The sequence below is a fragment of the Vulpes lagopus genome, chromosome 5, assembly GCF_018345385.1.
Source record: "Vulpes lagopus strain Blue_001 chromosome 5, ASM1834538v1, whole genome shotgun sequence".
Taxonomy (NCBI): Eukaryota; Metazoa; Chordata; class Mammalia; order Carnivora; family Canidae; genus Vulpes; species Vulpes lagopus.
In genome coordinates, this window is record NC_054828.1 from 122591804 (window position 1) to 122618660 (window position 26857).

Genomic DNA, 26857 nt, shown 5'->3' on the forward strand with positions numbered 1-26857 from the left:
ATAAACGAACATCCCTACCACTAGGTGCTGTTCTGACAGAATCTCCAGGTTACAGGTTCTCAACCTTGCTCGGTTTCCTCTTCCTTAATGGCCAGAGCCTGGTGGGACAACGAGGCCAGTTTCTGTTTGGAGCCTCGCTTCATGTCCTGTCAGATTCATATACCAACAATATTACAAAACAACGTGGAGACCAGGGAAAGGGGAAAACATCCATCTTCTTTGTCATATTTAGAGAGTAGAACAGACACTTTGATATTTGGAGCAAAATGCTTCTGCAATAGTAGGAGTATAACCACTATTTCTTCTTGTAAGCTTTCCTTAGCTTTCCATATACCCAAAGAACATGTTTCAACTTTTATAGGATTCCAGTGATTTCTAGATACTTCTGAGATTTTAATTTCTTCATAGTGAAACATTTTCCAAAAATATGATCTAAGGGAGCTTAGCCTTTGTTAAGATTCCTTTCCCATGTACTTTTCTGAACTGACTGGACTGTTTCACTGAGCACAGCCTGGCTTTTCTCCTTCAAAGTCTGTATGTAGATTCCGTAGTAGAAATACAGAAACTACCCTGTGGCTTAATTATGCCATTCATCTGTAGTCTCTTCCCAAATAAATTAAGTCCGTGAGTGTCTCCTCCTCCCGTAAAAAGCAAGTATTCTGTGTCAGCCTGGCATTGCTGATTCAAGTCTGTTTCAGAGAGCAAGTGACTTTGGTCAGGAAACTGCCTATAATTGTAAATAACTGTTTGCTACATGGAAAATGAACACAGAAAACGTGTGGCTTACAGCGGAAATAGCAGCAACTTCTAGAATGTTACAGAATGGTGCCCAGGGTTTATGTTTGACGTCTCTCCATTATTGTTTTTAAAAACCTGTGTTACCTTTCACTGGAGCATTAGAAAGATCAAGGCCTGATGGACAAATCCTTTGTAAGCATAGGTCTTGGCCACCCTTCCTCCTCTGTTGCTTTATTGCCTCAGAGAAGATTCCAGAACTGGAGGAGATGGAGCTCATTGTCATTTCTTCCCACATACACTGAGGTCTTCCTCATCTCTATCCAAAACACCTAGAAGACCCCGAAATGTTGATTGCACCGGCTCACATGTTCTTTGTTCCGTATCCCTTTCTTCATTCTCAAAGGTAATATTAAGGGTAGAGACAGATTCTTACAGAGCAAAGATAAGAATAGATAATGATATTGCAATGTTCAATTACCAGAAAATGTAGGACTGCTACCTTTGCTGTGGCTGGTAATCCTCTTAGGCAGACTTTGCATACATCAAAGAGGGACTTAATATTTAATTATCCTCGAGGTGCCCAAAGTAGTGGCCCCACAAATCAGTGTGTTGCTGGGAAACCAGCCAGCTTCTGCAAAATTAAACACAGAATCTGTGGAGCCTGCTACCTCACTGGTTCTCAGAGAGACAGCAATTTCTATTCTAGTTTTCTCATGATTAGTTAACAGAATTAAAAATTCAGAGGCCCTCATTTTTCAATAGCTTGAGAGGCCTTTCTGCCCATTCCAGAAAAGTACTCTGGCATGGAGGACAAGGGAAAAGAGAGGGAGATGAGCTATGGGGGGAGGGGGAGAAGGGATGAATGTATGGTATTCATTCCCTTGATACAATTTATCTGAGTTTTTCAGGTTTTGTAATTTTCTAGTCAACTGGTGCATGAAAAATACGGGCCAAAATACTGATCTTTCCTCAAAAAATCACATACCCCTTCGCTTTATTGTTTTTCCTCCTCTTATATAAAAGGACATGTGGTTTAGAGTTGCACCCTTTAAATTTCATTCTGTCTGGATTTGTGGTTGCAAGTGATCACCAGAAAAAATTAATTTAAGAGAACTTTTTTAAAGTAGACTCCACGCCCAGTATGGAGCCCACGCATGGCTCAAACTTACCCTGAGATCAAGACCTGAGTTGAGATCAAGAGTTGGACTCTTAACCAACTGAGCTACCCAGACAGGCACCCCAGTTTAAGAAAAGTTATAATCTTATTACAAATTCATGCATTTTGCCTACTTTGAAACACGCAAGGACATTTTAACTCTTCTGATCAGCGGCCAGTCTGGCTTCATTTACCAGAACATTAATAAAATACACAATGTATCAGATCTCAGGCAGTGAACAGAAGAACAGGTTTAGTTTAGTACACCAACCTAAATTTAGTACGCCAACTTAGATTTAGTTTCTTAACAAAGAATTTATTTTTACCTTAAATGTCTTCAAAGCTAAGACTCACTGCCGTAAATGATTTCTTAATCAAGTATAGGATAATATTTAATGTTAAAAATATATGTGCCCACACACACATATCCCACACATTTAAATTATCCATACATGTAAGATATCTTTAATAGCTATGGAAACCAATTCCTGGAACCAGAGGAAACTTTCAAAAGCATGCCAGTTCGTTCCATGGTCACATTTTATAGAAAAGGACGTGATATCCAGAAAGAAGAAGTTACTTTCTCTAATTTTAGCTTAAATGTCACCATTTCTAAAATGCATCCTAAAGTAGGCCCCTAGTCACAGTCTATATCAGACCCTCTTTAGTTTTCTTGTAATCCTCACTATTGCTAAACTTCTCTCTTCCTGTCCATTATATGATGTCTTTCTTCCTCCATTAGAATATAAATGTCACAAGAAAAGGGCTCTTACACTCAGTAAATATTTGTTGAATAAATGAATATTATTTTTTTAAAAAAAAACTTACTAAGGTCACCTTTAAAATGGCAAGGCCAGGACCCCAGAGTTTCAATCCATTCCTCTTGCCATAAGGGTTAGACCATGCTGCTTCTCTCTTAAATGCAAGCAAAATGATTTGCTTGGAATAATGGAAAGGTTCCCTTACACAGTGGCCTGGTGCTTTTAGATTGATACTATTCTGTACTAACTTGCTGTACTTTGTTGACAGTGATTTCTGACCAGCCAGTATAAACATTTTTGTCTGGACGTAAGCAAGAGATCTGAAATGTTGTAATGGAGCTTGATTTTGATAATGCTCTAATGGAGCATCCTAAGATGATTAAAGTTAAGAGAGCATACGTGTTACTGGGTTCTACAAATACTTGGAAACCTTGGAAGGCCTCCCTTTATGAATAAGGGGTTTTTTCCTTTAAAGATTTTCTCTCTTGTCGTGGTTATCATTGAGGGAAGAAGAAGGGACTGCGAAATGCATACTAAGTGCACATGACTACTTGTAATGCTTCGGACAGCCTTGCAAGTCGTTCCCATTCTCTGTTTGAGATGAAGTCACATAGCCTAGTAAGGTCACCCAGCTTGTGAACGATAGTACTGGAGTTCAAACCCAGTAATGCCTGATCTCAAAGTCTGTGTTCCTGGCTCTACACCACACTTCTTCCCATCTGCCAGGGAAAGATACTCAGCACTAACGTTTGGGTTGCGCTAGACTACATGAAGCATGCTCTGCTCATCTTCTTTCTGCTGTGGCTTTGCCTGGATTGAATGTGACTAGGCATGAGGAATGAGGAGTTTGATTGAGAAAACAGAAAGCATTGCTTTATCTCTTAGCATTTTTCACTGTCTGTATACAGAACACTGTGTGTGTTCACTGCTGCTCAATCAGAACATGCTGAAAAAAGCTGTGCCTGATAACTGTTGTATGTGAAATATTCATTGAAGATTCTTCAAGCACAGATTATGAACCATTCACTGTGTTATACTCCAGGGATAGACAAAGAGACCAGGCAATTAGCAGTAGAGTGTTTGGGCTCTTCAAACAGAACTACATTCAGATCCCAGTGTTACCGCTCATTCGCTCTGTGACCCTGGAGATGTTACTAACCCTCTCGTGATAGGATAATACATGTAAATCTCCAACTCTGGTCCAGGCAAATGGGCTCTGTTGGTGTGGGGACTCTGATCCAGTGGAGCACGTAGATACATATTCAAAGAAGCAAATTCCCCAAAGACTGTAGGAGCTAAGGCAGACGTCTGCACAATGCATTGGGTTCCAGGGAGGGTATGTAGCCACTGCCTCCAGGAAAACCTGCTCCGAGGAGGGGAGTCTTTTTTTTTTTTTTTTAAGATTTTATTTATTTATTCATGAGAGACACATAGAGACAGAAGCAGAGACACAGGCAGAGGGAGAGCAGGCTCCATGCAGGGAGCCCAACGTGAAACTCGATCCTGGGACTTTAGGATCACGCCCTGGGCTGAAGGCAGGCACTAAACCGCTGAGTCACCCAGGGATCCCCGAGGAGGGGAGTCTTGAACTAAGTTCGCAGCTGGGTGTCTGGAATGAACGCAAGAGACGAAACTAGAAAGAAGCGGGTCAGACCCCTTCTGCCGTCCTGCTCAGGTTTCACTTTGACGGTGCTAAGCCCACAAGGAAGGGGGATGCCTGAGAAGCTGCGTGATCAGACGTGTGTTTTAGGAGAACCCCTCTGACCTTTGCCTGGACAGTGGGCAGGAGAGGTACCAGGCAGGGGACAGAGGCAGCAGTCAAGTTCCCTGAACTTGGCCCTGAACCTGGTACCAGCTGTGAAGATAGAGGAGGGTAAAGAAAGCTGAAGAAGTTATTACCAGGGGCCCCGGGGACTGCTTAGATGTGGGGGGACAAGAAACACAGCCAGTGTCCCTCTGATGTTTGCTCAAGTCGCTAAGGACGAAGCAGCACCAGGAAAGAGCAGAGGACAAACCAGTTTTGTGGAGGAAGACACTAAGTTCAGGGCTGTGTTTAAAATCTAAACAACGCATTTGGGGAGTGGGGGCTGTGTGGTGAGATAGGGAGGCTCTGCTTACCCCTACACTTCTTCATAGCCTTGTATTTGTCCTAGGTCACAGCGACCTCCTCCTTGGACACACGCCTGGGTTTAGTACACGTCACTGGGCAGGACTGCTTCCTCCATCCCAGGGCACACTCCTCCCGGGGTCAAGTCAGCCCAGGACCCACGGGGGCTTTTTTTGTGGCGGGACGGTCACATCCAGGGCCTCACACCCACAGGCCCGAGAACCTCAGCAACCACACTGGTCACACTCCTAACCTCTCCTATAGCAGTGCTGTCTCCTCATTCCTTTTAAGAATTAGAAAAGTTGCAGTATGACGGCAGAATAGGTAGGAAACATTCCAGCATTTGGATGTTGGCGAGTGGTGAGAATACGGGGTAGCTGGGGATGACTTCCTCTCTTTTTTTCTTTCCACTTTTTGTTTGGAGGGAATTTCAGATGTACCCCCAAAATTGCTTAAATCATAGAGGCAGTATAGCCAGTGATCAGCTCCTGTGGAAGGTAGAAATATGGTGATTAATTTTACTACATCAAGAATAATCCTCTGCATGATGGTAATTGTTTTCCACTCATGAAGTATGTTTATGTGCACTAATACCTATTTCATATTCACAAATACCTGAAGGGAAAATAAGCCACATCGCCAGTGCCTCTGGGATTTCAGGAGGGTGCCTCAGTTTCGGGGAGCCCTGTTCACTCAACGGGCCACAGAGAAATTTCAGGTTAAAGCTGTTTTCATCTGGGAATAGGTGATTCAGTCCATTTCTTCAAGGACAGTGACTCTGTCTGATAAGGAGGCTGCAGCTACTTGACAGATTAACTTGTACCAAGGGCCGAAGTCCCCTAATTCAATGAGGACAGAAGCATCGCTTTCAGAGACGAGAGAGAGATATCTTTATGTTCGAGTCACATTTGAATATTGCCCTTTAAAATCCCATGACATTAGTTAGAGGTATCTGGGTGGAATCGTCCCTAACTTGTAGGGTACCTGTAAAATATTGGACATTTTTACTCCCTCCCCCACTCCCTGGGAGGGGAGAGGGGTGGGGAAGGCGTATATTCTCTTTCACTGGAGAAAAGGGTAGAATAAAACAAAACGTAGAAGAAAAACTTGGGAGAAATTGCTAATTATTTTCACTCATCTCTAGATTGCATGCCATGGAGCCATTCCAAATCGTGTGTTGTACAAATAAATGAGACTTTTAAAAGAGATGAACGTTAACCCATGATTCCATTATCCTAAAACAGCCATTGTTTTGTGTTCTTTTTCTGCCTTGTTTAATCTATAGACCTAATTCTTACTAGAAGAAATCACAACACACATCCAGCTTTCTGCTTTTTATATGTAGCTGTAACATAAATAATACTCATCATTTATTACGTCCCTACCACGTGCCAGTCACTTTGCTGTCTGTCTTATTCACATTGTCTTATTTAATAATCACAACTATCGTGTGATATGTGTTATCTTCGTCTTACAGAAGAAGCAGTTAAGCCTCAGAAAGGTCCAGTAATGTCTCCAAAGTATAATGTCTTTCATGTTACTTTGATTTTATCAGCATTATTTTGAAAGCTGCATATTTAATCAAATGGCTTTTTTAAAAAAAAAGATTTTATGTATTCATGATAGACACACAGAGAGAGGCAAGGACATAGGCAGAGAGAGAAGCAGGCTCCCTGTGGGGAGCTGGATGTGAGACTCGATCCCAGGACTCTAAGATCACTCCCTGAGCTAAAGGCAGATGCTCAACCACTGAGCCACTCAGGCGTCCCTTAATCAAATGGCTTTTTATCATTACTTTACAGTCTCCTTGGTGAGGTGTGTTGAAGCTTTTGCCAGCCACCCATAGTTTGTTCTTCCTCAAAGCTAAAATATGTTCTCTGGTCATTTCATCTTGTAGCTGTTTAGGCATATAGGTCAGTTCTCTGTACTCCTCACAGTTGCCTGAAGCATATTTAGATGCTGGCAGTGCATATTTTAATATGAACTGTGCACTTTCTGGAAGAGATAATCTGATTCTTTCCTAGGTCTGCATTCATGTTCAGCCAGCACCTTGTTTTCAGATATTTTAGGGAACTTAAATTCCCATGGTATTAATACCGATCTGATGCTCCCACAACTTCTGTAGGCCTCTCAGACCTGTTGCTTTTGCTTTTATTGATTCAGAACAATACTTTTCCTCTTTAATTGTTTTCAGATAATTTGTCAGATTTATAACATTGCGATTTTCTTCAACTTTAGATTAATTTTTGTAGCCATGAATGAGTAGCATTACTAGTTGTGATATGAAAATATATTGGGCCAAAATGCATGTCCTTTCTGTTTGAAGAAGTTTCTTTAGCCAGTCTTTAAGATGAAGGCTGTTAATGACAGATTCTTTTGGTTTTCCTTACCTGAGAATGTTTCATTTATCCTTTTTTTCTAAAGGATAGTTTTACTGTATATGGAACTTATAGTTGACAGTTCTTTTAACACTTGAAAAATATTGTGCCACTTCTTTCTGGCCTTTGTGGTTTCAGATAAGCAATGCCCTGTTATTAAAATTTTTCTTCTCTCTATAAGTAATGTATTGTTCTCTCTGGCCGCTTTCAAGATTTTTTTTTCTGTGTCTAAATTTAGTTTTCAAGAATTTAATTATGATGTTTCTGGGCATAGATTTCTTTGGGCTTACGCTGTTTGGGGTTAGCTCAGCTTCTTGAATCTGTAGATTAATATCTTCTACCAATTTTGGTAAGCTTTGAAATGTTATTTCCTAAAATACTCTCTAAACTCTACCTTCTTTCTCCCTTCCTTCTGGAACTCTGATGAGAGATGACCTTACCTGGGTTGTCTTGTATTTTTCAGTCGGGAGTCAGAACATGCTGAGTCTCAGGATCCTTCTATTGTATGAGGGGATACCAGACACTGTGCATATGTTGTTCCTGCACTCTTGGGGCCCCGAGCTAGTTAGGTGTTTTTTTTTTTTTTTTCCACCTTTAAGAGTTATTTGGTTGTCTCTTTCATTATTTCCAAAGTTTATAGTTGTGCTTAGTAGGGAGGAGTAGGGAAAAATAGGGTCAGAGCCATTTTGTTCAGGCTAGAAGTCCTTTGCATATGTTTATCTTCATGCAAAAATTCATTTTGAGTTTTGGTTACCTGATTTTATTATTTATTTATTTGTTTATTAAAGATTTTATTTATTTATTCATGAGTGACACAGAGCGAGAGGTAGAGATATAGGCAGAGGGAGAAGCAGGCCCCCTGCAGGGAACCTGATGCAGGACTCGATTCCAGGACCCCAGGATCACAACTGAGCCCAAGACAGGCACTCAACCACTGAGCCACACAGGCACCCTCTAATTTTATTCTTAAAACCTTTTAGAATACGTTGAACAGGATGAGCTTACGTTATCCTGGTGAATTTAGATAAATTTAGATATTTTAATATGTAGACACAAATCCTAAATTAGCACTTGTATATCAAAGTATATAATGATTATCCAGCAAAGTATATTCTGTCTCATGTGTTAAAAAACACATACTCAAGTCCATTTTCAGGTCCGTTTTTCTCCTCTTAATGTAAGGTGAGGCTTCTACAGCAATATTGGTAGAGAATTTAAGATTGCTTTCTTTAAGAGCTGAACAACTTAAACATTTGAAACCCTTTAGATGGAGAGGGAGTGTACAGGTGTGCCTACCCAAAATGGATAATTGTTTAAATTGCTATATTTTTCACATTTCTGTTTTAAATATGAGGTCAGTAGTCTAAAAAGTAAGTTTTATAATACTTAAAATGGTTAATGAAGTTTCAGAAGAAAATATTTCCTGATAAAGATACACTTTTAAAAAGTCTGTGGCTCCATGGTGGAGGCTCTGCATTTGGCTCAAGTCATGATCCCGGGGTCCTGGGATTGAGTCCCGCATCGGATTCCCCGCAGGGAGCCTGCTTCTCCCTCTGTCTATGTCGCTGCCTGTCTCTCTGTGACTCTCATGAATAAATAAATAAAATCTGAAAAAAAAAAAAAGTCTGTGTATACATGAAGAAGGTGTTATACAAAGAAACTTATTGCTAAACACATTTTAAAAATGGAAACTTATTGGCACAATAATTTAAAAACAAATATATAAAGGTTTAATTTATAGTTTAGTTAAAGATCTTTCTCTCCCTTAGGATACGTTTCATGTCCTAAAAATTGACAAGCTGTTATAGTTTTTGAAAAGAAAGAAATCCAAATGATACTGAAAACAATCACTTTTTTCCTTATCTTTTCCTTTTCATGGTATGTGTTAAGTACAATCCATGTAAAGGAGAAACTACTTGTTATTAATTATGCAAGAGTTAATTATAGCAAGTAGAGTATTGACACTGCTAGCAACATCACAGACCTATCATTCAGTTGTTTTTAAATATTTTCAAAATACAAAGCCCTTTCTTCAAATAAACTATAAAAACTTGGATTTTAAATCAGAAAAGAGCAACCATTTTCCAACCCTTTTTCCCTGCTGCAGACCATCAGGCATCTCCTGAGAACTTCTGAGACTCTGGAGATTCTTGGATCCCACATATCAGATGAGGGAAATGAGATGCAGAGTGGGTCTGTGCTGAAATCACACAGCTACACACAAAGCATTATTGGTTGAGACATAATGTCAATAAACAGGCCTCCTTCGGGGTCTTTTTTAGTGATTTCCTTCTCAATCGCATTTTCTTTATAAGCCTCACGTCTATCTCCAATAAAAAAAAGTCAAAACTTTATGGCCACTCCACAAATATTTAGTATCACTGTTCCATGCTACAGTATTTTACAAACGGTGGATTATCTTCATTTATTCATTTGTATATCCATCAGTTCATACACTCTGTAAGTGCTGTGCATCTACTGTCTATCAGGCATTATTTTATGTAGTAAGGATAAACCAATGAACAAAAAACTTTTCAAGCAGCTTCCATTCTTATGGAAGAAGAAAGACAGTAAGCAAATACATATGTAATATGTCTCATACTTGCAAATGCTAAAAAGGAAAATAAACCGAGGTGTGAGGGAGACAGATGGTGTAGGAGAATGCAACCCAAGGTGGGCAGTTATGCAGCACATTCTCTGATGAGATGACATTTGAGAAATTTGAAGGAAATAAGCGAATGAGCCCTACAGCTATCTGTAGAAAGAATGTGCCTGGCAGAGAAAACAGATCAAAGTTCCCGAGGTGGAAGTATGCACGATGGATGCAGGGCACCTGAGCCTGGAGAGGAGGTGAAGGCAGGAGTCAGGTCAAAACAGGTGGATGTCTTAAGTTTGAGCTTTTTTTTTCTTTTCTTTCTTTTTTTTTTTTTTTTTTAACATTTCTTTATAAATAGGCAAGAACATATTGCCAAACTCCCAATTAGATCACCTATTTAAATAATTTAGAGCTTGTCTAGTTTCAGAGCATCCTGATCTGATTATAATTACATATCGGCTCTGCCACTTGCTGGCCATGTTACCAGGACGGATGAGCCTGTTTGCTCATCTGTAAAGGGAGGTTAATAACACCTGTGCTGTTCTCCACCAAAACGGTTGCAGAGGTGAACTCTTCCTGGATTTTGAAATTATTTCAAAAACTGTAAGATGCTCTTGGGTTATTAGTCCATGGAAGAATGACATGGGGCTTTCAGGCTGGTTTTGAAGGATCTGTCAGGTTGCCTTGTGAGCAGGACTTGGATTACCACTCATTTCATGGTGCATATCAACTGTTGTGCAAAGGCAGACTTCATGGTATGACTTTTTCAGGTGGCTACTTGGGATTGGAGCCAGAATGACCATTAAATTAAATGCTTTGGAAACCTGCATTTGTACAGACAGTTTAACAAATGTATAGGTAACCATCCGTTTTCATTATCCTTTCAAGTTATCTGTCATCATCTGAGGCTTAGGGCCCCAAATGTAGAGAATCTGTGTTAGGAGAGGCTAGGGAACAGGAAAACCAGCTGTTGGCTTGCTTTTGTATTTAAAACTGCTTTCTAACTTAACATAGCAAACATTTTCATCCACAGAGATGTCGGAGATGTGATTTGTTTCAGGTCTTCCTTGATGTAAAGAAAGTACCATTCAGTTATGCAATGAGCGGATGAATTAGTGTTTTTTATCAAAACTTATTCTTTTTTTTTTTTTATCAAAACTTATTCTGTGTTAGACACGGAGATGTGAATGAAGGATATTTTACTTTATTTTGATGTATAACAAAAATCCAATGACAAATGTGCTTTCATCAATCTTTAATTTCAAAGTAGAGAAATTTTCTAGACAACATGAAGACTTAGCAACAATAATGTTAAAATGAAAAGTAGAAATGCATTTAGGATAAACAAAAACTTTGGCTAATGAAAAGTATGATTAACTACTATGATTTCATACACAATAATGCTGTATTTTAACATAACATGTACTAAAAAAGCCAACCTTCTACTTGTTTGAATTTATTTTCATAAAGAACACTAAGAACATTCCTGTGATTTCTTCTTTGTAAACAATTTTTTAACAAGTGTTTGATATTGAATAAGGCCTCGGTGTTATGAAGTTTTTTGTTTTTTTTGTTTTGTTTTTTTAGAGGGGTGGAAGTGTTGAATTGGAAAAATTTTGGAGAGTGTTTAATCAAAATCCTCAAATTCGAATTCTTCTGTAGACCAGTTAAATAGCCTTTGCCACGAGCATCAAGTGTGTATTTCCATTTCTAGGTAGACATAGCTGACATTGAGAATGAAGAGAACCGCTATTCTCTCTTTGTGGAACTTCTAGAGTCCAGCCACCAGGAGGTAGAATTTCAGCACTTGGTTTTGCTCTTGCAAGCTTGGCCGCCTATGAGACATGATTCCGTGTAAGTGTTAACATCAAATTAGATTTCTTTTGTCTGCTCTTTTAGTTTTAAAAATTCAATACCTTCAAAAGGAGCCAATGAAAAGAAATATATAAAATCAACATTAGCCTTTAGAGGAAATAAAAATTGTTTATTTGAAGTATTGCAGTTTCTTTCCATTTCTCCTTGCTCCTACACACATATTTTTTCTGAAAATATCAGATCATGCTTAATAATAATGTCTGATTTAGGGGCACTGGGTGGGCTCTGTGCTCAGCAGGGAGTTTGCTTCTCCCTCTCCCTCTGCTCATGTTCTCTCTCTCTCTCTCTTACTATGTCTCGCTCTCAGATGAATAAATAAAATCTTTAAAAAAATAACATCTGATTTATAATGTCGACAAAATAATTTCGTTCCAGTATTTTCACCAGAAAATGTTTGAGTCTCTTTTAACACAGCTTGCAGCGCTAACTTGAGAATCCATATGGAATAAATTGATAATTTCCATTTATTTATTGAGGACACGCGGTATTATGCGCAATTTACATATATTATCAATTCACTCAGTAAACCTACCCAGAAGGCAGTGTTGTCTAATTTTATAGAACAGAGAATGGAAACTCAAAAAGTAAAGGACTTCTAGCAACACATGGCTGGGACGTGGAGGAGGCAGGGCTCTCGCCAGCGACTGGCCACCTTCACAGCCCGTGCACCCTCCATGTCGTGCTGAGCTCACAGCTGCCACTCGTGGCTGCACGCAGTGGTCAGGCCATCCCTGTGCTGTCAGCCAAGGATTCCTTTGGAAGAGGTGGCCAGCTTTCCTCTGAGCACATATGCTATCTGTCATGAACTGCTGCTCCTTGTTGGCAGTAAATTGGAGCACCCGTGCCCCTGTTCCAAACGCCTGCTTGCTCCATGACCCATCTCATGCTGCTGTGCTCAGCCGCCAACGCTGCCTAGGCCAGTGCACATCTCTGTGCCTCAGAAGTTAAAGAAGGAGCTCTTCCTGAAGATAAATTATTCTACGAGCAGTGTGGAAAGGACTCCTAGAGAACATCTAATGAAGACTCTATACCTTAACCCTAGGATGAAACCTTTAGGAATTTCTGAAGCAAACCAAGGAGTTTTTGTTTGGGGTCCAACCAAGTGTCTTAGATCACTTTCATTTGTAGCATGGATGCCATGCAGATATGTAGCTTTTTTTTTTTCTTTTTTTTATTTATGATAGTCACACACAGAGAGAGAGAGAGAGAGAGAGAGAGAGGCAGAGACACAGGCAGAGGGAGAAGCAGGCTCCATGCACCAGGAGCCCGACGTGGGATTCGATCCCGGGTCTCCAGGATCGTGCCCTGGGTCAAAGGCAGGCGCCAAACCGCTGCGCCACCCAGGGATCCCAGATATGTAGCTTTTAAGATTAGGTTCTTGCCTGCACTATTTGAAGCCCTGCAGTATAGGCTCTCCCATCATAGCCTTCAGTTTTCCGTGATGTGACACTGCATTGAAGCAGCATTGCCGTTTGGGCCCCGCTGTCTTGGCAGAGCTGCCTTGGGTCATATGGGTGCTTGTTAAAAGCAGTATCCCATACTTGGCTTGCTGAGTCTAGATCTCTCTGTGGGGCCTGGAAATCGGTTTCTACCCAGCTCCTATTCGTGATAATAATGTGCAGTAGATGCGGGACCCACTAATTAGGTTGTCGGGAGTACTTTGCTTTTTAAGCAAATGATTAGGGTTACATTGTAGATTTCTTCATACACTCAAAATGGAACTCTCTGTCTAAAGAGAATTTTTCAAAATCAAAATACAGCCCCCTCTAGCAGATTAGTTTAGTGGTTTTACAGCTCCTGGTACTTTTAGAACAATGACCATTTCAAAACACGTGCTTACCCACCAGAAGTAAAATCAGTTTCACTTAAGACATTTATTACATTTTAAACATTTAATGCATTTGTAGGTTTTTAAAAATCTTAGTTTTTAAAGGTGCATTCTTTCTTTTATAGCCACAATGAAGTGAAATTTGTAAATTGCTAACTTGTATTTTAAAAAACCTCCTTTATAAAATCATTAGAAACAGAACATTACTGGTCTGCTTAAACTGCTCTTACCAGCCATGTCTCCATCCAAGACAGGACCTGAGGATAAGTCAAATAAAGTTGTCTGTTTTGGCTTTTTTCCTGGCCCAAATTGGTGTTTAACCACAAGACACTGAATGATGGGACACTTCAAAAATAGGTTCTTAAAAGTACCTTTAAGTTCCGTTTTTTTTTTTTTTTTTGGTTGGCAGGTAATCTAGTGTATGACTTAAGTGCCTCCAGAATAACCCACCCCCATCAGGGAGGGAGGAGAGAAAGAGAAAGAGCGAGAAAGGCAGGAGGGAGAGGAAGGGAAGGATTGAGTGATAACGACTGAACGTTGCCAGTTAACACAATAAAGTTAGAAGCTAAGAAATTTGCTTGATCTACATGACTATTAATTTACTAGAACCAACTTGGGTGTTTAGTTTAATTGACTGGTAGGAAAATGCAGGAAAGCATAATAGATTTGTACTTATGGGGGATTTATAATTCTCATCCAGTGTATCAAAACTGACCAGTGAAAAATACGTTTTGATAATTGTCGACACAGTGAAGTGGCCCTTAGTGGAAATCCAGGAGAGAGGAGTTCAGAAGACTCCCCAGCCCACCAGACCCTCAACAGAGCTTTGTTCCTAGCTTGAAATAAGCAGTATTCTTTGTCCTCACACAATGTTAGTTTGAGCTGAGACACAGAGGTTTCACTGAAGGCTAGTATTGTGAGTCATTTTCCTTAGGGGCCAAGGAATGAAATCCTTTCAAGGGAAGAACCACCCTTGGGTGTTCAGTGTCTAGAGCCTAGAGCGTGCTACTAAGACAACAGACTCTTTACAAATAGTACAATTATTTTAAAACACTATAAGTAAAATCTGTAATGTGTTCCTGGGCCCATTGAGTGAATGTATCTTTAATTTGTCTCTTGAAATGTAAATCGTGATATTTGTATGAAGTTACATCCAGAGAAGGGAACCAGAAAGCAATTAGAGAACCGTATGAAGAGCACAGTGGCCTCCATACTGCTTGCATGTGCTCCCAGGCTGACCTCTGCGGTGCATGGCCCTTACTGTCCTTCACTCCTGCCCTGCCCCCAGATTCCTCGCCCTAATCCCAGGAGAAACAAGAGCCAGTATGTAGGTCCTAAATGATGAGATGTTTCTGCTATTGAGTTACACTATGGACAAACATCATTCACTGAATAAAGCAATTTTTCAAGGAGAACATTACATTGCTTTTTCAGAATGAAAAAACACTGAGGCCCAGAGAGGTTGAGTGGATTCCCCAGCACCAACTGTCTAAGCTGAGTGTTGAAGTGACTCCCCTGAGTCACCCAAGTGGGAAGCCAGGGAGCCAGCCTGTGAGCTTGACGTGCTATGGTGTGGGGTCCCCCTGTTATGTTCTGGGTGCCCACCCATGGCCTATTGGGGAGGCCCGCTGGGCACTTGGGGAGGCCACAGCAAGCTCTTTTTTTTTTTTTCCTCTGGAAGATGTTCTCTTTTCTACAAGAGGGACTTGAAAGACCACATCTTCTGGATCAGGATTACAATTTCCCAAAGGCATTTTACTACTAAAGGTGGCCTGTCTTTTCTTTTTTAACATTTCACACCCCAGTTGTTATAACATTAATCATTCGTGCCTCATGTTTTTCTTCCCCAGAACCAGCATAAGCAGCAATCCATGGGTGAGACTAGCTACGGTGATGCTGACCAGGTGTACAGCGGAGAACAGGGCGGCACTAGGGAATGAGGTCTTGAAAATCTGCCGCTCTTTATATAACACCAAGCAGATGCTCCCTGCAGAGGTGAGTGGATATATCAAGTGGCTTTCCTGGGGGGCATCCCTTCCCTTATCCAAACTCTTTATCATAAGCAGTGCCAGTGACTGTGCTTGAGGAACACTTAGCTGAAGTTATCAGAAGGTAAAGGCCCATAATTTGGAGTAGATCAAATGAAGAATAGCCATGCTGAGAGGGTGCTTTGAGGTAGTTTGGTCTCTGTTGGAGCACTGAAGCATATTCCCTTTATAAGTCCCAGAATGTGTAACTCCGCTTTCCGTTCCTTTTGGATGCCTTTTTATGTGTCTTAACTCAAGCTCCCGTGCCCAGAGGTCTGGGGAGCCAGCCTGTGTGTCATCTCTGCCCGGATCCAGCCAGCTGGCAAAGAATAGTAAGCTTCCTCGCACCTCTGGGCGGATGGCCAGCTGCAACCCTTGTTACCTGCCTTCTGCATCATCGTCATCACGATAAGATTGCATAACCACAATATTTATTCTCTGTAAACGTGGAAAAAACTCAGCTTCCTCCATTTTGACCATCATTCTCTTCTCTCTCTCTGATCCCATAATTTGGCTGTCACAGAGGTATTTGCATAATATATATATAAATTTTACATTCTCAAATAAGCACTTATTAATTATAGCTCCCTGCTGTGAATCCAGCCTCAGCAGTGGATTGTTTGAGCAATTTTTACGTGCCTTAAATATAAGCATTTGGATAATGACACTAAATTGATTAATTGGTTTTCAAGTTTCTACCACATAGGAGATAAACTTGAAAATAAAATGGTAAATATGATTCTTTGAATCCTCACTGTAATCACTCAAGGAAAATATTCTCATTATGAATGTACATTTAATGAATTGTTTTCCAAATGAGGGACTGGCTAAGTGTTTTCCGATTGAATTTTTAAATATTTTATTCATCTAAAGAAGTCTTCTAACCACCAGAAGGACAAAATTTTTCTGTAAATTATTTAAAGTACCACCACCAGAAATAACTTGCTTTTGTACCATGGTATGTGCTTTGCTTGTATCAGCTGCTTACTTACCTATGATCTGCTGTGCTATATTATGAGCACCTAAACGGGGGGGAGCCATAGCTGTGGCTCTCTCTTACCCATGGCAGGATTCAATGCACTACGTCGAGTGGGGGCTCAATGCAGTTTATTGCTCCCACCAGGGTAAGTAGTATGTAAATAATGAGGGGTTCATCTTGGCCTTAACATAAGCTGAGATCAAGCTTTGTTAGGTCAGGACCAAATGCCAGAAGTGCCCCCCCAGTTCTGCTGAACCTAGGTTGGGGAAACATGATTTAGGGCTGATTGTCCCTGTATCGAAAGCTGGGTAATGGTGATGACTGACATCCGCTACTACCCTCAGGCTTCCACTCCCACCATCTGGTTTAGCCTTTACAACCACCCAAAGGAGGTTCCTTGACCTTCATTTTCAGCTAATGAAACAGAGGCTGTGAGAGCAAAGGTCCCACCCCCGCTCACTCAGGCAACAAATGGCAGATCTGGTCCCCAAATGGAGGCTCTTCTTTAGTGCTTGGAAAAGGAATACTTCCACTGGAGCCACTCTTACTACTCCTGGGGCGCTTGCAAATTGAATTCTATTATATGGAGTTGTGCAAGTGTGTAGGGTCTACATTATCAGTTCATTTAGATGTCAGAGTGTTAGGATCGCTGTCATTACTTGGAGAAGTTTGTTAGTTTATTTAAATATCCTCATCAGTTTGGTTTTACTACAGTTAGTTCAGAGGCAGGGAACGTAAGTTAGCTGAGAATATGGCCACGGCATCTCTGACCTTGACCACATACTGTTAGCTTTGTAATCAAGGTACAGTAACAGTTACATGTGTTAGCATTCAGCCACCTGGTGATGGGTGACAGACACACCTGAATGTCCAAAGCAGTAGTACGTACTGTCAGCGTTGCATTTGAAGTTTAGGGGACGACCTTCTAGGACACGGAGGGAAAAGTATGTTCTTGTTCTTTTTTATTGACTAATGAGTAATAAGTCATGATTTGTATTTCCTCTATTAAAAAAGGAGACAGGAATTAAATGAGAAGCTAAATCGCTGTAATGATCCAGCTCCCTAATATGCTTCTACAGCCAGGTTGAGGTACTTTGACCAAGGGAGTAATATTTTATTTGCAGTAGTCCTGCTTGATCTCAATCATCAGACTAGTGATTCCTAAGTGTTCTAAAGAAATCGGAATGGATAGCAGAGGGCCTTAAGCACACATCTATTAGAGTACTCCTCACACAACACAGAGAGGGATTTTACTTGCCTTTCCTCTTCATTGGGACTTGGAGCACTGGAAGGGCAGGGAACATCAGATGTAGTCTTATCAGCAAGAGGCCCGGCGAGGCATGAAACTACCATGCTGTTGCACGCTAGGCCACAGCGTGATCTGTGTTCATGAGAAAAGCACTAGAAGCTCTGTACCTCCCTTTGCTGGCCCCTGAAACAAGGAGTTAGACTGTGTGGTCTCAGAGGGAACTCTACTCAACTAGTCAGTCCTCAAGGCCCCCAGACCTGAGGCTGTCTGTTCAGGACCGCAGCCGAAGCACGAGACTCATGACTTTTCCATAGGCCCACAGGTCTTGTAGGGTGGGAGAACCATACTGGATTAAACCCCCTTTTGAAGTAGGTCCTTATCAGTTGTCTGTTCCAGTTTGATGAGACGAGACATAATAATTATCAAAAGAGTTGTGTTGCCACGTGACTTGTTTGTTTTCCTTACGCTGCCTCAGTGCTGTCTTTCAACTGGGTACGCGTACAGATTTTTTTTCCTTCGGATGCCATGATTAAAGGAGTCTTGCCAATGTTATGTACTATTTTTATTGATTGTTAAATGTGCTCAAATGTGAGTTAAAATTGTTACAAAGGGAGGAACATTGTAATTAAGAAATGGAAATGCCTTGTTAAGTTTATTTTACCACATTTGGAAATTACAGTCTAATTTCAGAACCACATAATATTTAATATCACTGGTAGGAAAATTATCCATGACTCACTTTTTTGTAACCCAGTACCTTTGGTTGCCCTACTGTATGTTCTATAAAGTATGTTTGCCTAAGACAGGAAAGGATATGTAAAGGGACTTACTTTTTGCTTCATCTACCTTTCCCGTCCCTCCACTAAATTCCCATATTTAGAGATTTGTTGTTGTTGTTGTTGTTGTTGTTATTCATGACTTTAGAAACATCCTTATGTCATGTCTGCTTTTGTTCCTGGTACTTGTTTACTTGCCGACCATGTTGGTTTGGCTGATGGTAAATATTACCAGAAGGATAAAATCAGTGTTGCTCACAGACCATGTGTCCTACAGTCTTAAACGTTCTGTATCCTTCTTCATAGCTTGTATCCATGGCAATATATGAAGCACTCTCAGGAACCAGGGATATTCAGAATGAGAAGTTGGCATAAAACAGATTATGGCATTTAGAGATTTAAAATTCCAAGTTCCAGCAGTTTGTGACTGACCCTGAAGGTCCCTGGTTCACTGAGGCACAGCATGAACAAGGGTCACAGGTGCTTTGGGTATGGTGGATGGGAATTAGACGCCTAGCTGATAGGTGAGTGTAGCTTATCTCCAGCCTCTAAATCACAATATGATTGTTTTTTCTTGTGGTTGATGTACTTTTGATAATGTCTAGAGTTTGATTTTCAGATCAGCACCCATTCCTGTATACTTTGTGCCCGCCAACCCCCCCCCCCCCCCCCCCCCCACGTTCCCACTGCAGGCCCGGCCACATCTTTGGATGCAGCATACCCCAGGAGAAGCAGGAGAGCTATGTAAGGACAGAAAGACTGTGGGTGGACGGCTCTGGTTTCTCTGACAGCCATCAGCCACAGGAACTGTGCCTCGGGGCATCACCATAATCTGGCCTGGCATCTGTTCCTCTGCATTCAAGGCCTCATGTTCTGTATCTTGCTGGCTAGGCAGGTTTGAGCTGGGAAGGTGCCTATGGAGTGTTTTATGGCTCTCTTTGCTACTCTGACCTTTCTAGGAGCTCCTAAAATCCCTCTATCAATCTCCTGATAAAATGTCTTCTTGTAACAGAGGGTAAGATATCCAGAGAACCTAGTATAGTAGTTAAATACAGAGTATTTAGCCAGTAACTGTTATCTAAGAGATAAAAAGTACTCAGTAGCTCAAAGAAGTACTCCTTCATTCTTGGATGTCCTTGATTTTATCCTTCATGTAATATTTTCCATCGGTAGAACCATCATGGCCATAAGTCAGCAAGTACCATGAGCAACAGCAAGCATGACAAAAAGGCATTCTAAAGAGTCAGGAAGGAAAGAAAAAACACCTCTAAGTATGGGAAATTAGTCAGGGAACAGAAAACAGGGGTGAAGGAAAGGTAAGTCTCCTGTCCTAGGCAGTTAGGCACACATACTTCATCATAATCTGTCCATTTTGCCTGCTCAGAGCGGTATCCAGGTTATTTTAATAAAAGGTGTCATCAAAGCCAACGTCAACCAAATATCATAAGTTGCTAAGAGATACCTGTTTATGTATTACTGTTAACTTAGTGAATAAATAGGTATGAGAGGGAATTATATACAAATATTTTTAGGTATAATATATTCCAAGCAAGTTTGGAATACAGAGAAGGGAAAATTTTCTTGCCCTCAGGTGAGGCAGATGGACAAATGAGTAATTACAATAATGCAAGATGATAGTGTAGGAAGTATTTACAAAGTATTGTGGGAATATAGGAGTGCTGGACCTGGGAAGTCAGAGGTGGCTTTGTAGGAGATGGGGTTTTCCTGAGCCCTTTTCCACTGAGACTCCAAGAACCAGTCAGGGTCCATCAGAGAAGCAGCAGAGGTAAATTCTCATGCACAAACCCAGCCGTGTGCGGGACCTCAACATTGCTGCCTCCCTCCAGGACAGTAGCCACTGGCCATGTGTGGTTATTAAAATTTAAACTTAAGGACAATTGAATAAAAACTTAAAAGCAGTGCCTCGGTTGCACTAGCCAGATCTCAAATGCTCACTAGCCATGTGCAGCTGCTGGCTGCCAGGTGGAACAGCAGAGGTTCAGAGCATTCTGTGGTGGCCGGAAGGTCTCCTGGGCAGCGCCGTGAGGAACAAGGGGTGGGGGTGGGGGGGCATTGCTGTGATGTTCCAGGAAGAGGAAGGCAACAGAAGCAAGTTGGTGCGTGACCACCATGTGAAATTGTCGTATATGGGACTTTATATTTCATCCTCCCAAATATTCTCTGTAGGTTTTGGCATCCCGGATTACAAATCTGCTTTTCTCTTTGCCCTAGATGCTCGGTGAGACTCCTCTGTAGGACTGTGTGCTTTAGGGCATGCAGAGCACTTTACTGAGTTAGAATCTATGATGTTTGAAGTACAGAATTTACAGACCTGTTACCCTGCCAGTATAGATCATTTTCCCACAAGTTCATGTAGCAGGACCTTCCAGTCTGAAATTGAAGGCCTTGCTGATTTCCAGCAGAGACCGCTAAGGGGAAAAGGTAAAACCACTACAGTGAGTGGAATGCCAAAGAGGCCTTTATCCTGGGCTTCACATGGGACCTTCTCCTTTTATCAACACGTTATAATAATGTAAAGAAATGTTGAAAATGTCATAAATTTGAGTTTTCCTTCTCTGATACGCTGTTGTTGGAGTAGTACAAGATAAAGATCAGTCCAGTGAGGGAGGGGGACAGTGATTTCTTAATTCTTTCAAAAACAACCCTTGCCTTGTATAATGAAGTTATAGTCATTGTCTGGCCCTTGGTCCAGATGTTCTGTTCTTTATGTTACAGCTACAGTTAGGACACTGGGGGAGCGTATAGCTCAGCAGGGAGGAAGAGCTTGCAAATTTATTGTCTCTTCTCTTCAACTTCCGTTGTGAAGGATTATCATTTGTTATCTTATATAAAAGTCTGCTCTCTGATGACAGGTTCTGCTAGGATAATAAAGCGTTGAGAATCAAATTCAAATGCATATGTGGAGATCTAAATACATTTTCATTTTTTCTGGACCACAGATAGTCTTCATGAAACATTCAGTTCACCTTGACATTAGAATTATAAACAGGTTTTTTAAATATTTAAGTTGCTGATATTTCTTGTTGCAGAGGACAACTAGAAATTGTTGATAATATTAACAGTGGGTAACAATTTTTAATCATTTGCTGTGTGTCTAGTAGCTGCTGAGCATTGTGTGCTATTCATTAATGCTCAGGCTCACACTCACATACAAAACTGCAGAGTAGATATAATTACCTCTATTTTATTGGTGAGGAAATGAGGGCTCTTGAGAGATTAGTAGAATAGAGTTCTGCGTCCTTCCAGGAGGATACTAGACAGCCAGCCATTAAACACAATATCTGATGAATATCAGGTGAATATCTGATAGCTCCGAAAGATTGTTTACTATCTATTGTGAAATGAATGAAGCAGGTACCAAACACGACATCACTGTGTCCCCACGTGTGCTTCATATGCGCACACACACACCACCTGCATAGGAAAAGGTGTGCTGAGACCCCACCCACACACCACCTGGGATACAGAGTGTGCCTCCTGCTTCCTCGGAGCTCACAGAATTGCACTTGTGGTTTCAGGGTGTGAAGGAGCTCTGCTCGCTGCTGCTCAGCCAGTCCTTGCTGCTACCAGCCCTGAAACTTCTCCTCGAGAGCCAGGATGAGAGCCTTCACGCTGTGGCGCTAGAGCACATCACTGCTATTGGCAAGGTATTCCCAGTGGAATTTACTCTCGTTTCTGTTTCAGAGAAATGAATTAGTGTTGTCATTCTCATAAATAATATCCATGGTTTATTTAAGGCCATTTTATCTGCAGTACTCTGTGACCACAGTGGGTCCCCCTGTTTTGTCTAAGAAGTACATATTTGTCTATTTTATAAACAGTTACTAAGCTCTTCCCATGAACCAGACTCTGTTTATGTGCTGAGAATACAGATCCGAATTGTGAAGCAGTTTCTCTAGAGAAGCCAGTGTCCCGATCCCTCTGAGGAGATGTCAGAGCAGCCCAGGACTAGTGACTTTTGTCCTTGCACCTTGAAATTTGGATCGAAGGAGTCTGTTGTGTCAGGCAGACTTCTGTGCCTGGATTTAGGTGTTTGGTTACCTACTAATTAAAGGGGAGACAGTGGCTGCCAGTAATGTTTGCTGGCACCACCTGAAATCTCTAGCTCTTCTTTCCTCTGGCAGACAAGTGCGCCATTGAAGCAGTGTCTTGGCTTGAGGAAGGACATACTGAAGTCGAGGCGTGAGAGTTCTCCCTCAGGCTGGTTGTCTTGTTATCATGATCAAGGAAGAAACTTTCACTTCTCTTTTAAAATTTTACACTTTGGGAATAGATAGCTCAAGGTTGTATTTTAATGAATTTGTGTTGTATGATCCATACTGAAACCCTTCTATAGGGAGGTCATTCTTTCATTTGAGGTTTTGTGTTTGTGTACGTGTGTCTTTGTGAGTGTGCACACACACACAATTTTAGGTGTGTGGATAAGCTCATGCACATGAGTTTTTAACAAAAATGTAAGGGGATGTTTTCTAGAGACCAGAGAGGGGAGAAAAATTCTAGAGCAGAAGTATAGATTTGCCAAACAAGACAATGAAGAGATTTAGTGACAGCAGATACAGAAAGTTAGGTAGATGGTTACAGAAAGTAGACTATAATTGCGTTTGATAATAGTTATAATGGGGACACCTGGGCGGCTTAGCAGTTGAGCATCTGCCTTCGGCTCAGGGTGTGATCCTGGAGTCCTGGGATCAAGTCCTACATTGGGCTCCCTGCATGGAGCCTGCTTCTCCCTCTGCCTGTGTCTCTGCCCCTCTCTCTCTCTCTCTCTCTCTCTCTCTCTCTCCCCCTCTGTCTCTCATGAATAAATAAATAAAATCTTAAAAAAAATAGTTATAATGAACAAAATGAGAAAAATCTAATGCATTTATTCATTGAGATGTATTTCTGAATTCTGTGAAGATTTTGTGACGACCCTTCAGAGTCGCTGAAGATTGACCATGGCGGGGCCGCCCTATAGACTAAGGAGGGGTAGAGGGGACCTGCGTGCTGGGAGCCTCCCATCCATTTGTGCTGAAATAAGCATTGCAGAACATTGGGAGTTTACAAGAAGCTAAGATTACAGTGGGTTTTTTCCCCTTAGCCTTTTTTTTTTTTTGTAAATCCAAGAAATCAGGAAGAAGGGAAAAACAGAAGAAAATTAGGCTGCATATTTCCAGTGCTTTTTTTTCCCTCCCCACCATTGTACGTTGTGTTAGTGTTTCTGCCTAGGTACTTCCACTGAGTTTGCCATGGGCTTCTCTGAGAATAAAGCAGTGATGTATTATACATCGCCTTTCCGTATTCATCCTGTATACAGCTCTCTTGATGCACTCCTAAATTCCATAGGCAAGTGTATCCAGTTTTCATTTTAAAGATTCTTCATCTCCAATGATTCTCTCAGAACTGCAGGGGAACTGTGGGTCTGAGAACTGCTGACTAGCTCTGCTACGCCCGCAACACACACACATACCCACATGCCCTCTACCCGGGACCCCCTCCACGCACGCATGCACACACACACACACACACACACACAGAGGCTGGCAAAATAAGAAACCAAGAGGAACCTTGCAACACCCAAGTCATTTCTAAATGGTGCTGATTTACCGCTGTAACACTTTGATCTGATGTGTGGCATTGTGCTAAAACGGTGGTTTTGAAACAGCCCTGCAGACTATGGGTGGTTTGCCTGGGGTTGTGATGATAACACCCAAAACCTCTGTGGCCTTCAGATCAAAAATCAAAACCAGCGGTGTCAGTTGCTGAGATGAGTCACTTACCTACCACCGAGACCCTCCTCACCTGTGGAGATTTGGTAATGAGACTTAACTGCAACTTCTCTACTCTAGGGTTGAGTATTCCCATGCGGCTAACCCATCTGTGACCTTAAAATGTGTTCACAAAAATGCTGAGTATCTGCATACCTTGAGCATCTCCAAAGAGCTAAGGTTTGGCAGAATTTTCCCGTTTTAAATATTTTTAACTTTCTTTTGAGGTAATTTTAACTTCGCCTTCAGTTGTAGGAATTAGTACAGTGAGATCTCTTACACCCTTCTCCTGGTTTCCCGCAATGGGAACATCTTGCATAGCTGCAGTGTGATGTTCTAACCAGGACAGTAACACTGATACAGTCTCTGGGCCTTCTTCAGATTTCAATCATTTTACCTGCCCTCATCTGGTGGGAGTCTGCGTGCAGTCCTGTGCAGGCTGTCACATGTAGATTTGTGTCACCACCACTGCAGTCAAGACACAGAGCTGTTCATCCCAGGAATCCCTCGTGCAATCCTTTGTTGCCACAGCCACCTTCTCCCTCTGCCCCCTCCACCCCCAGCAGCCTGTGGCAACTACTGATCTGTTCTCCATCTCTGTCACTTTGTCATTTCAAGAATGCTAGATCAATGAAATAAGAAATGACTGTGGTTCATCATTCTCTCCCAGCACCTTTAAAAGGTCATGTGACACTTCTCTAAGGGAAGAGTTCAGTGGGCTCCAGTGCAGGGCTTTTGACCAGCTATTTTTATTTTATTTTATCAAAAAACTTTTTTCTGGGCAGCCCCGGTGGCGCAGCGATTTAGCGCTACCTGCAGCCCAGGGCATGATCCTGGAGACCCTGGATTGAGTCCCACATCAGGCTCTCTGCATGTGCCTGCTTCTCTCTCTGCCTGTGTCTCTGCCTCTCTCTCTCTCTCTCTCTCTCTCTCTCACTCTCTCTCTCTGTGTTTCTATGAATAAATAAATAAAGTCTTTAAAAAAAAAACTTTCTTCTGACTAGCTGTTTTTAAATCACCTGTGGTATTGCAGTGAAAAATATAATACATTTGCTTTCTTTTTTTGTTTTTATTTTGCTATTTACTCTGTCCCTTAGTAGAGAGCCTGAGTTCATCAGTAAGTTCCGTTTCCCCCTCATGGTTAGGGATGGTAGTTCGTGTTGACACTAAAAGAAAAAAATGTCCGGCAAGGGACTCCTCCGATAGGCTGCTGCTCCTGCACAGCATGTGGAACCAGGTGGAAAACACCCCCACTCACTCGCTGATCGCATGTATTATTTCACTATTCATTAGAAGATGCTGACAGCTTTAGGTGTTTACAGCTTCGCGGATGATGTGTAAGTGCTGATGCCAGAGATTGTATGGGCTTTTCCTCCAATAGTGGTTCTCATTTCCTTCTCGAAGCTGTTCTGAAATTGCAAACCTCTAGTGTTTAGCATCTAACATCTTACAAATGGCCAGCAGCCTCTTTCCTGAAGAAATAGAAGGCCTTTCTTAGAGATTATATTGTTAATGAGTAATTAAAACCCTTGTGTGGTACAGAGCTTCCTCAGCTAACAGTGAGGTTACATCTCAATAAATCCATCATAAGTTGAGAATATCATAAGTCAAAAATGCATTTAATACACCTAACCCACTGAACACTAGACCTTAGCCTCACCTGCCTCACCTACCTCACACATGCTCCGAACACTTCCATTAGCCTACAGCTGGGCAAAATCTTCTAACACAAAAGCTTATTTTATAATAAAGTATCGAATATCTCACATAGTTTATTGAATACCATCCTGAAAGTAAGAAACAGAATGGTTGTATGGGTGCAGAAGGGATGGTCACCCTCATGGTCACATGGCTAATAGGGAGCTGTGGCTACTGCTCAGCCACGCTTGGCTCTTCAGTGATTCTCTCCCATTGTTAGAGCACAAGTTAGATGATTGGTCCTCATCTGGGTTTCAAGAGTCCTACTGTTACATCTCGTGCCAGGAGAGGGACTGATGCTTACGCCCGGAAGTGGAGTCTGAATATCGTTCAAATAGACACCGTACAGAAGAAACCCTGCGGGCATTTCCTTACCTGAGTATGCACTTATGCTGCCCTTTTATTTTCCTGCCCTTGTAGTTGATGTTTAATAACTTTTATTAGTAAGCAGTATATGTAAAAATGAGACAAATACCCTGTCCTCAAGTAGACAGTGCAATAATATTAAATAATCTTCTTTAAAGTAACTGGAATGAGGCCCTGCATACATTATGTTCCTGGAATTTCAGCTTACCTCATTACTATAATTACTCTTCCCTTTGTATAGATCCATAAAATCAAAGATTTTAATTCAGAGAAGGTTCATTACCTGTTGTTGAAATCGGAATTAAGCAGATAACATTTTAATGACTTGGAAGACAGTAGTGCTTTGTGCTTTAATAGATTTCTTCCCCAAGATCTGCAAAGTTTCATTTATTCTCAAAAATTCATTACTGACAGAAGAAATCATCGGTGACCAAGATGGAAGGCATTTACTCATTTTATGATATGTGTATGCCCTCTCCTTCTGGAACATGCTTCATGCCTGGTTTGACTGTAGTGACTGTGGCCATCTCCTGAACTTGAACTCTGCACCAGGAG

General features: G+C 41.4%; 1 protein-coding gene across 1 annotated transcript in view; it reads left to right on the forward strand.

Annotated features, from left to right (window-relative positions):
* Window positions 1-26857, forward strand: part of NBAS (NBAS subunit of NRZ tethering complex) — a 322232-nt gene that overhangs the window by 289484 nt on the left and 5891 nt on the right. Inside the window, 3 exon segments of the mRNA XM_041755246.1 lie at window positions 11451-11590; window positions 15290-15434; window positions 22010-22138. Of these exon segments, the coding sequence (XP_041611180.1) occupies window positions 11451-11590; window positions 15290-15434; window positions 22010-22138 (414 nt within the window).